The sequence below is a fragment of the Saccostrea cucullata genome, unplaced genomic scaffold, assembly GCF_032062105.1.
Source record: "Saccostrea cucullata isolate Sc308-1 unplaced genomic scaffold, CSIRO_AGI_Scuc_v1 ctg1293, whole genome shotgun sequence".
NCBI lineage: Eukaryota > Metazoa > Mollusca > Bivalvia > Ostreida > Ostreidae > Saccostrea > Saccostrea cuccullata.
Window position 1 is genome coordinate 1 of NW_026925048.1, and position 12540 is coordinate 12540.

At 31.4% G+C, this 12540-nt stretch overlaps 1 protein-coding gene across 1 annotated transcript; it reads left to right on the top strand.

The window, feature by feature from the left end:
* The first annotated feature begins 8246 nt into the window (after positions 1 to 8246).
* Positions 8247 to 11703, top strand: LOC134267897 (ceramide kinase-like). The gene is made up of 10 exons (XM_062750099.1): positions 8247 to 8316; positions 8440 to 8619; positions 8763 to 8888; positions 9016 to 9079; positions 9199 to 9344; positions 9871 to 10092; positions 10202 to 10426; positions 10530 to 10717; positions 10923 to 11056; positions 11237 to 11703. Exons 1-10 carry the CDS (start codon positions 8268 to 8270, stop codon positions 11277 to 11279), a joined length of 1377 nt encoding a protein of 458 aa, XP_062606083.1. The 5' UTR covers positions 8247 to 8267; the 3' UTR covers positions 11280 to 11703.
* The last annotated feature ends 837 nt before the right edge of the window (positions 11704 to 12540 follow it).

Sequence of the window (12540 nt, forward strand, 5' to 3'; positions counted from 1 at the left end):
CATGCTTTCGCAGCTGACATTCATGTTTTTTCAGTTTGTTGGAGACTGTTTTTTGTTATTTTTTTCATTTATATGTAGGTGTTGACTGTCACATTTGATTTAAGTCTCAGTCAGTGATGCTTATATGAGCATGATCTATTAAGGATATCATTGTACTGAAATATTAATAAATTGCAAATTTAACTGATGAAGAAATTTGGCATATTTACATAATTAAAATATCAGAATATCTATAATTCAGCTAATAAGGTGCACCTTTCTTCTCAGATCACCTCCTATAAATTTTATCAGCAGTTTTTGTACACCCACCCCCCTCAAAGAATCATTGAGGATGTCCTGAAACTGGTCTCTGTGATGCATTTTGTCACATATAAAAGTGTTCAAACCCATAAAAATGTTTAATATTTATATTTTAAAATTTGAATTTTTATTTTTTATGTAAATTTGGTGAAACAAAAAGATGCAATCTTGCATATCATGGAAATTCATTAAACACCTTTGGAATTCCTGAGTAAATCCAGGAAAAGAGAATAATTATGCATGTTAAATTGAAATTTCATGGCTACTTTGTGTCTTAAGAGAAAGCCAGTTACATAAATCACAACAATAAATTACATCTGAATTGTTGTCTCCATTTTCTTATCATCAAAGACAGTTAATTGGAGTGTGGGAGCTGTCAAGAACCTCCCTAGATGCTGATATCATTTAGACTGTCCTGAGTTACAACACAGCATTTAGATAAACTTCTGCACAGCAGCTTGAAGACAAATACCTAGGCTTTATTTGGAACATAAATTGACCAGATACAGTTTTCATTATCAACCCAGTATTTAACAATTTCTGTATTTTTGTTCATTCTTTGAAGGGGAAAATGCAACTTTGTTATGTAATGATTACATAATGGTGTTAGACTTGTAACCTCTTTTTTGTTTGTTGCGAAGAACAAAGCATATACTCTCCACAGATAAAAAATTGGTTGCCAAGCTTATTCTTTTAATGATGAAATTCTGCTTCAAGAGATGCACAAAAAACTGCTTCCAGAGTGCTCTGTGTGTTATTCTTGACTGCTCTGGAGTAAGGGAGATAAATGCTTCATATCTTCAGAAATAAGGGGATTTAGATCACCAGACTTGAGGATGTTGGGGACAATTATTTGATAAATCTCAGGTGCAAAAATGAAAAAAATTGAACACCTTCAAAGGTCCTTCAGGACACAGCTTGGGTATTTATATTGGAGGTATTCTATGATATGTATTTTAGTAGTTATTGTCTACGGTGTTTTTAACTTTTGAAAATAAAATAAGAAATTTTTACCAATTTAAAAAAAAGTCAGACACATGTCGCATCTCGTAAAACTATATTTTTACGTGTGCAAAAAAGGATCGCACCATTCGAAACGTTTATTCTGAGAAAAAGAAAGACTGAAAGTGTAATTAAACTGTAATTTTGTATAAAAAAAATAATTGGAAATTGGAAATTTTATTTTCTGAAATACAAGAAGAGAGGCAGACATAATAGGCATTCATGTCACATTTTCCACTCCTTGTTAACTTATTCAGAAGATTTCAACTTTTATAAGAATATTAAATACATGTAGAATACAAACATTTCGAGGAGAAATGAAATCATAATTTCTTCTCTGTATAACCTCTTTAGCGAAATTTTTCGATAGTATGCAATGGTATATTTTAAGTGCTTCTTCTTGAAATGAATGTGAAGAACCGTCAGAACTCATGGGGTTTCTCTTTGTTGCACTACATTTAACATTGAATGTAGTGTAAATGAGAAAAAAATCCTGGGTTCCGACGATGAAACTGAACAATAAAAAAAGCATTGAAACTTAATCATATTAGAATACCTTTTTCAAATAGTTATTTTTTTTTAATTTTGATGATTCTGTAAATTCAATTAAGATGCAGTGTTGAAGTCGTAGGATCCAAAAATCTGAGGAAAAGGGAATTTTAATTATTCCTTTCTGTTTTTTGTACCCTTTTAAGTTCAAGGTTAGAATTAAATTGTATTTATTTCAGGAATTTAATTTTTAAAAAATATTTTTGCATTGTGGATGTTTTGCTTCACAATCTATTTGACAGATTTTTATTACAGAATTTTTGGTTTCCAATGTCCTTAAGGTGAAATTGGCCATATAAGCTGAATTGCGTGAACATGGACAGCGCACATAATAAAGTCTGTTTGAATAGTCGCCCGCGTGGTGCAGTGGTTAGAGCGTCTGCTCTAGAGTCGCAAAGTAAGGAGTCGATCCTTATGTGACGGCTTCGAATCCCACTGTGGGACGTGGAGACCGGTCCCTCGAATGAGACTGTATAAACCGAGGTCTCGTGTTGCAATACGTGCTGTCACTAAATAGAACCCTCCCTGCTCAATGGTCCTATGTGCCGAGTATAGGACAAAATTTGCAGCTCTCCAACGGCAAGTGATGGCGTCTCCATATGAGTGAAAAATTCTCAAGTGGGACGTTAAAACTATACGATCAATCAATCTGTTTTGAATAGAATTTTATATAAGCTTCATGTGGCACGAAAGCATTTTTTTTTTGTAATTTTAGATTTGACCTCAAGTATGGTCAATTTAGATCGATAAAAATGAACATGTAAATCGTATGGATATATCTCGATTTACAATATTTTGAAAATAATAAAAATTTCCATCAGAAATTCATTTCTTCTAAACATACATCAAATATATTTTAAGTTCAATCGAAAGAGTAAAAATTCTCCAAAATTATGTAAAACATATTACATGCAATATAGTCTCTTTAAAATGTATATCGACGCTTCTATTAAGGCAAATTGTTCTAAAGATAAGTTTTAAAAGAATAAACGATAGTTTTAAACTTCAAAGGAAAGATCGTTTTGGCTTAAATTATTACAAGCACTCACTAGGTATTTTTATTTCGTAATATGCTTGTTAGCCCGTATATAGTCAGTGTTTTTTTTATATAATGTGTAAATCAAAGGTGTTGTAGCGCAGTGTAATCTTAAACCTTATAAAAATAGTTTTAATTTGAAATATGTAATTTGATACGTTTTGATTAAAGAGAAGGAAATAAGCTTTTTGGTGTATACTTCTACAGTTAATTTCTCGTGTCTTAACAGATTGAATCTCCAAAAAGTATCTTAATTTGTGGAGGTTATGCACTACAGAAATCTCTCCTCATTTTTTTCATGAAAAGATTATAAATGTTATTAAAAAAACTTTTTAGTAGAGGAAAAAATCATTTTAAAAAGTATATCCAAGTGTGAATTTGCAACATTAAATTCTTCTTTTTTTTGTAGTGAAAGGAGGAATGAGAAATTAACTATAACTTATACCTGTGAGAGAAGAACAGACAATGATAAACTATTTTAATTAATATTATAATTTAAAACGCTTAAATCGATATACAATATACTTATATATTCCATTTTAATCTTAATCTTTTTAGGATGGGATATTTAAGATAAAAAACAGTATTAAAATTAAGAAGTTTTATTTTAGTTTCTAAATCATTTTATGTATTTTCGTTCATTTTAGGAATGAAGCTTATTTAAACTTAAGTTATACGATATAACATAACTTGGGGCAGTTTACGCTTTATAAACCGCTAAGCTATTTATGAAAAAGCGTAAACTGCCCCAAGTTATGTTATATCGTATAACATAAGTTGAACTAAGCTTCGTTCCTTATAATTTAATTTCAATGTAAACAACAATGAGACAATTCTTTTCATTTTTTCCTTCGGAAAAAGGCTACAAATATCGCATATTTTACGAGGGTCATTCAAAAAGTTCGTAGACTTTTGTCCCAACTTTTTTATTTAACGTTATATTATATCCAAATTTGGTACAAATATGTTAACAACAGATTCAAATAATTTTAGTAAAAAAATTGGAATGTATCTTCATATTTATTAAAATTAACAAGGTTTTAGAAGAGCAAAAATGGGGTAACGGAGCACCGTCAAAATTGAGTAATTTACTTTTTTTCACATTATAGTATTTACAGCCATACCTCTAATAATTGGAGCTGAAACGAAATAAAATTTACATGTTTAAATAAAGTATTGCTGTATTAATTAAAATGAAATCAGGTTGTGTAATATGTCGCTCCGTTTAAAAGATATCAGTTTCTAAATACATATGAACTTGATTAAAACAAGAGGCCCAAGGGCCACATTGCTCACCTGAGCACATCTACTAGGAAAAAGCACATATCAGATCAAAACTGAAAGTTTACTGGGGGGGGGGGGGAATTTTAACCCTCCTGGGTGTCATGATTTGAACAATGTAGAATCTACACTACCTGAGGATGATTCCATATAAATAGAAAAATATCACTAATCATGGCTTTGAAGTACTTGAAAAGAAGATTTTAAAAGGTTTCCCTATATATCCTTATGTACAATTTTGGTCAGCTATTTTGGGCCCAAAACTAGCCCCAGAGGTCATGATTTGAACAAGCTTGAATCTTCACTAACTGAGGATGATTCCACATAAGTTTCGTCTTTCCTGGCCCAAAGGTTCTTGAGAAGAAGATTTTTAAAGTTTTTCCTATATATTCCTATGTAAAACTTTGGTCAGCCATTTTGGCCCCATCCTAGCCCCAGGGGGTCATGATTTAAACAAATTTGAATCTACAATACCTGAGGATGATTTCACATGAGTTTCATCTTTTCTGGCAAAGTGGTTCTTGAGAAGAAGGTTTTTAAAGAATTTTTCTATATATTTCTAATATGTAAAACTTTGGTCAGCCATTTTGGCCCCACCCTAGCCCCAGGGGTCATGATTTGAACAAACTTGAATCTACACAACCTGAGGATAATTTCATTTAATAAGTTTCATATATCCTTTCTCAATGATTCTTAAGAAGAAGATTTTTAAAAGATTTTTCCTATATATTCCTATATAAAACTTTGGTCGGCCATTTTGGCCCCACCCTAGCCCCAGGGGTCATGATTTGAACAAACTTGAATCTACACAACCTGAGGATAATTTCATTTAATAAGTTTCATATATCCTTTCTCAATGATTCTTAAGAAGAAGATTTTTAAAAGATTTTTCCTATATATTCCTATATAAAACTTTGGTCGGCCATTTTGGCCCCACCCAAGCCCCAGGGGTCATGTTTTGAACAATGTAGAATCCACACTACCTGAGGATGATTCCACATGAGTTTCATCTTTCCTGGCCCAGTGGTTCTTAAGAAGGAAAAGATTTTAAAAGATTTGTTCTATGCATTTCTATGTAACTTTGGTTGGCCATTTTGGTCCCACCCTAGCCCTGGGGGTCATGATTTGAACAAACTTGAATCTACACCACCTGAGGATGATTCCAAATGAGTTTCATCTTTCCAATTCCAGTGGTTCTTGAGAAGAAGATTTTTAAAAGATTTTCCTATATATTCCTATGTAAAACTTTGGTCGGCCATTTTGGCCCGACCCTAGCCCCAGGGGTCATGATTTGAACAAAATTGAATCTACACTACCTGAGGATGATTCCACATGAGTTTCATCTTTCCTGGCCCAGTGGTTCTTAAGAAGAAGATTTTTAAAGATTTTTCCTATATATTCCTATGTAAAACTTTGGTCGGCCATTTTGGCCCCACCCTAGCCTCGGGGGTCATGATTTGAACAAACTTGAATCTACACTACCTGAGGATGATTCCACATGAGTTTCATTTTTCCTGGCCCAGTGGTTCTTGAGAAGAAGATTTTTTAAAAATGCTATTAATTTTTCACTAATTCATAATTATCTCCCCTTGGAAGAGGGTGCAGCCCTTCATTTGAACAATCTTGAATCCCCTTCAACTAAGGATACTTTGTGCCAAGTTTGGTTGAAATTGGCCCAGTGGTTCTTGAGAAGAAGATGAAAATGTGAAAAGTTTACGACAACGACAACGACAACGCCAACAACGACAACGACAACGCCAACGACAGACGACGGACAAATTTTGATCAGAAAAGCTCACTTGAGCCTTCGGCTCAGGTGAGCTAAAAAGCAAAAAACTATGACGTTGGAGGACGTCATGGAGCAGCAAGTACCAATAAAATTGTACTTTTCAACTTTTCATTCGGGAAACTTCTTCTACAAGCTTAAAAAATCCGTATAAACCAGGATCTGTGTGAAAAATAATCTGTGTATTTGTATTAAATGAAAAATACAATTTTTGAGTGGTAGCGAGTTTGAATCATACAATGAATTGTCTGCAAAGAAACAGGTTAAAGTTAAAAATATTGTTGAAATAGTTAGGAACGTCATTGCACGTGATGTGTGCTTCACTGTTGCAGAATTAATAGAGTTACATGGTAAATTAAAGAATTTGAAAACAATGACATTCTTATTCAAGCTATATTTGTACAATCGTTTGCAACCTAGGTGTTAAGTGTTATGGATATGTTGTATTTTTTTGAATGGGGAAGACGCTACAAACCGTTTATGAAATTAAGAAAATTAGTATAATTTTGACAAATTTTCTCAACGTTGTCTTTGACGTTACAATGTTGGTTAACCGTGCTCCATGGTAACAAAACATGTTGGTTTAAATTTTGGTTAACATGAGTTCTATTTAATCAAATCGAATGAACTTCACACTTCGATAAAATAAATGTTTATGTTTACGGAAATGTGTTGATCTATAATCTTGTAATAATTATTTGACGATGAGAAGCATTGTCTACGTATTTTTTGAATGACCCTCGTAAAAGTTAACGTCAAGCGCAGTAATACGTTTTTGACGTAACTCATTGTGACGTAGGCAAGTTATGTTATACAAAATGGATAAAACCGTTTAACCAATCAAATGATGTGTTATAACTAAAATTAAATCATTAGATAATAACGTACAAAACAATGATTTGTGTTGTCAGATAAAAGAGTACATACGCCTCAATATACAATTGATAAAATAATGTATGGTAAATTATTAAAAAGTCATGCCCATGTTAGAAATAGAGTCATCTCTAAATTTAGAGACCAATCTTCATGGGTATTAGCATGTACTTATCAATAAATAAAGCTATTAATCACGAGTTCCTGCTATGCACTCTTTAAAAATACCAAGGCGGTACTTTTTAATAATAAAATGATTTTGAAGCATAGATATGTGAATCTTTTTTTTTTTTCGAATGACCTTACCATTAAGCATATGCATTATCTGTTATGTTACCGATTTGAAAACTGAACGGTAACTTGCATGTTGTTTAAGTATATAAGACTTCTTCTTGTACATGTATGTTTTATAATCCAGTGACTTCAATTTATAGGAACAATGTAGTTGTAGTAGTGAAAATCCTGCCATGAGGAACACTTAAGTGATGTTCTCAGTGGCAATTGAAAAGTGTTAATCAGTGAAAGACAATGTTATAACATTAGAATTTGTATGTAAAGTGTTTAAAACAAATCATCTTCAGAAATATGCATTACTGTACTAACAAAAAATAAAAGTCATGGAACAGATCACTTTAGTTCGTTAAGATGATAAAAAAATTCCTTATATGTAACATAAAATAAAAGTCATGGATCAGATCGCTTTTAGTTAGTTCATATGATTTTTTTTTTAAATTTCCTTATATGCTTTGATTCATGGTTTAGAAAAGGAAATAATACTAGTATTCTAAATTTATGAATGAAACACATTTTAATGTAGTATGAATAGGTGTAGGGCTGTAATACTCTCCAAATACGTATATATATATGTACTATTATTTAATTTTTTTCAAAAAAAGAACACATTGTCATACAGCTTGTGTGATTTAATTAAGAATCTGGCTTTACTGTTTTTACATGTAGCTTGAAACTGACCAATATGTAAATCTTTTTTAAAACAGAATAAAAGCAAATGTACCAATTATACATATTAATGCCTATTCAATTTGAAACCAATTTGAAGCAAAACACCTGCATAAGAGTTAAGTTTAAAACTCGAAAAAATTACTTGTAAAAATAGATGTTGAAATCTGAGTGACCCATCTGTTTAATTTCTTAATAACTTTTTTAATTTGACTTCAAATTTGACCGTCGCTTGGCACGGATTTCCTTCAGAAAGCTTATTTAACTTTCCTTTAAAAAATTAGAGCGTGTTTTGGTTTCCTCCATGTGTAAATTTGTGTAAATACTCATCATCTCACCCACTAATCGACTTGTTAACTGAAGCTAGAAAAACCAGAAAATATTAATAGGGCCGGAAAATTTATAATAAATTTATAAAGGCATTTAACGATGTGTTTCAGTGTTAATTTTAAAATGAAATTGAACAATAATGGTATTGAGATGAATTTTCAAGAGTCTTGTTTATGTTACCAAACCTTTAAAATTGATAGTAAGTTATAATTTATACGGAGTATGAAAACTGTTGAAAAAAATTGTATCCATTTTAACCACTTGTTTTTTTTTTTATTTAATTAAAATACAATAACACTCACATTCTTTTTTTTTCTTTTAGGGAAAATAAATTCAAGATTAATTTTGTCCAGTAACATTCATTCGACTGATAGTGGCACATCGCTGGAAGTCGTCCATGTTGTCGAGAAGAAAACCAAATTGAAAATCGAAAAGATACAGTGTGAAGCCTCAGAAAGTCAATGTAATGAAACTCACAAGGCTATAGAACAATCCATGAAAGGTGTTAAAAAATTTTCACTTTATTTTATTTTTCATTTCATTTTATATTTCATTTTTAAAACTCTCAACAAACTATTAACTCTATTTTCTGAAAAATTAATTAAAACAATATTTAATAATTTTTCTTTTATGATATTAATTTAGATAAAAGACCCAAGAGTCTGTTGGTCTTTATAAACCCAAGAAGTGGGAACAGAGGGGCGGAAAAAATTTACCAGAGAAAAGTTCTACCGATTTTTCAAATGTGTGGAGTTAAAACAAATGAATACGGTAAGTATATCTTAATCAAAATATGCCATTTCATTTGAAAAAAAAGGAGTCAGAGACTTTTTAACTTAACTATTTTATAATTATTCTCAAATAGCATTACATGTACAAGTATTTGTTTCTTTAACAGTGACAAGCAGACCAAATGAAGTGAGAGACCGTCTTCTTAACACTAACCTTAACACATATGACGGGTAAGTGGCCATTGTTACTTCTCAGAAATTTAATTTTTAATTAAATCTCGTTCTAAAGCAGATATACGGGAAATGATATTTTTCATTTCATAAATGAACGTGTTACATTTTGATTCCAGAGTGGTAGCAGTGGGCGGAGATGGAATTTATAACGAGGTTCTGTCAGCATTGCTGGATAGAGAAATGAAGAATAGTGGTCTTGATCCGAACGACCCTGACTCTAGACTTGTTCAATTAAAACTGCCAATAGGAATAATTCCAGCAGGTATAAGTATTAGCTACTTTTATATCTTTATTATGTATTTTAATAATGAACACAAAAATAGCACGAGTTTTCTACAACCAAGAAAGCGAAATTACTGAATGTATTAACCATTCTGTGAGAAAAATCCCATAGTGAATGCATTGAAATAACTCTATTTTACTGATTTAGAAAATCTGCATGATAAATATAAAGCTGAGGAGAGTGATATCCTACCGGAAGTATATAGCGTGCTTATGATAGAGACTCAGACTTCCAGGTTAAGAGACAAGATTCTTAAATTGAGTCAGATTGCTTGCTATTAGCTGAACAGTGCGGAAATTGCAGACAATTAACCGCTCATCATACTTCTCGTGCATGAACAAATGGAAAATAATGTTTAGAAAATAAGGAATAATTTTCACAGTACTGAAATTAGAGAAAATTTAATAAATTTTAAAAACAAGTATTTAAGTAAAATATTTTTTGCACTTGAACATTTATTTATGATAACTTCAAGTCAACTTTTTTTTTTGTTTATACTTGATAGGATCAGGAAATTACACCGCTTGGTACCTCAATGGAACAAAATGTCCGAAAACTGCTGCGATACGAATCGTGATGGGTGACTGTGTTGCTACCAATGTTGCAAGCCTTCATCAAGGCAACAGGTGCGCGGGCTACTCCAGTCTCATTCTCGGTTTCGGGTTGTTTGGAGACGTCATGAGAGATTGTGAAAAATACAGGTGGATGGGAACAAGCCGATTTAAAGGTAAATATATGTTCCACGTAAATAAGTTTTGAATAAATCAGATATGGGTTTTAACTGAAGTTATCATAAGTTGGTAAATGAATGGTATTAATTGATTTAATTTTGATAGTGATTCCAGTTGGAACGGTGTTGAGTAGACGACCAGTGAATGTAATCATATCGTATGTTCCCGCCAAATCTGGCGACAATAACTCTAATGCAGAAAACAGAGTCACTGCTCCGAAACAACAATTCCATCGTCAGATATCTGTACCAGTTTTCAATACCAAAAAGGCTCGGGTGACTTTTCAGAAAAGAACAGTTTCTTCTTCTGCCAATTTTGGAGCAGCTTCAGGTAAAATGTTCACTTCTGAAAACAATTTCAAATTTTGGTTTCACAATCATAGTATTTTTTAAAGGATACGTATTCAAAACCAAATATTTTGATTTCGTTATAGAATGGAGGACCGCAGATGAAAGGGTTGTGTATGCAGTCGATACATATCCAATTACTATGAAACCGAAAGGAACAAAGATGGCGCCCCATTTTGGAGAAGATTCTTTGAAGTTACGAATAACGCAGAAATGTAAACTTATGGATCATATTCGACAACTGAAAGAAGTCGACGACGGGAAATCAACTTGTGTAAGTCTTACTTCTGGGTTTTTATAAAACGTGATCTAGATGAAAAATACCTAACAAATTTTAAATTATTTAAAATTCCACCATGCAGAATAAAAAAGGAGCAAATAATGCTAAGAATTCTTATATATTAAAATTTGAAAGTGAGACTAGCCCTGCAACCTATATACAGTGTACATACTAATATAGAATCACTTTTTCTTTTTAGTACGACTTCGACTTTGTCAGGACCATCAGTGTGGAGAGATATCGAGTTCGCATTTTGAATAAAGAAATGCAGGATTTTTTCGTTAATTGTGATGGAGAAGTCATTTGTCTTGATGGACCAGAAATCATCGTTAGGTAATTCAATTCAAAGTTCCTTATAAAATATAAAAGACTTTGTTATTTTAATTTTTTTTATTAATAAGGCAAGAGATTAATGATCAATATACATATATTCAATTGATTTAGAACAGAAAGAAATGTTTTCTAGACTCCATGCTGCAAATGTTCTTTATACTTTTTATTCTTTATTTTCAGCCTGCATAGAAGAGTCGTGCAACTATATGGAAGTCCTAACTAAGGAATGATAAATATGGAACAGAACTGTGACTATAACTGACACTTGTTTACATTTTTAAAAAAAAATTATAAATTATGTGCTTTATTGTGCTCAAATCAGTATAAAATTACTTTTTGTTCAATTTAGAATTGTATTTTATTTTTTATATATTTTTATATTTTATTTTTAGATATGTTTACATTTATTTACATATTTTTTTTCTTTTTAACGGGTGCTATTTTATAAACACTTTTACATCACTTTATGATAAAATTTTGTGAGGTCATCGGGCATTGATATAAGACCAAATGTAAACTATATTTTCTACATCTATATTACAATACAAATATATTTTCCACAATAATTATCATGCGTTATTTTTATAAATGATTTGCATACCCGTAACTACTGTTTCAGAAAAAGATATTAAACTTGTGTGTGTGAGGGTGAGGGTGTGTGTGTGTGTGAGAGGGTGAGGGAGAGGGTGTTTGTGTGTGTCTGTCTGTGTATGTTAATGATTATTAAGTACAGTATATGTACTTACACAGAGAAATAGAACTGTTTTTATCATTATTTAAACATGTCATCCAGTAAGCATAGAGACAATTAATATTGATTAAAATAAAACATATCTAGTTCATTTACAAAGGATATATTAAATAAATTAACTAGTATATTAAGTCAACAACTGTCACGTTATGAATTTAAAATCTCATTTTATATTATACATATTTCTGATATTTAAAAAAAACACTAAAATTTGATTGTAAAAAATCAGTGATTTTCTTCCCTTCTCCCTTGGGTTCTGGACACTGAATCTGAAAGCATTAGAAATATGGGGAGTCCCTGAGCTTACGAAATAGTTGCACAACGATGTGTAACGATACATATAAAACATTGCAGCAGTTTAAATCTATTAAGGAAGAAACGACATGACCACAAGATACCCTAAGTGTAGTGTGGGAGGTATTTATCATCAAGTCTATTTTAGATTTACGGAACATTGTTAAAAACTTTTGAAAAAATACCCTAATCTTGTGGTACTTTTTTGGCCATTATAACATTTGTTTATAAATTTTCAGATTATATTGGGTTAGTTAAATTGTGTGGGCCTATTGATTGTTGCAACCTTATTTTCTTTTAAACATAATTTTTAATACAATTGTATTTTTGATTATTGTCATGATAAACATTAAAGTTTTCAGAGATCCAAAAACAGGTGTATATAAAATTGTAGAGAACACCGGATCTTTTAATATGTACCTTTCAGTCACTAATAAAT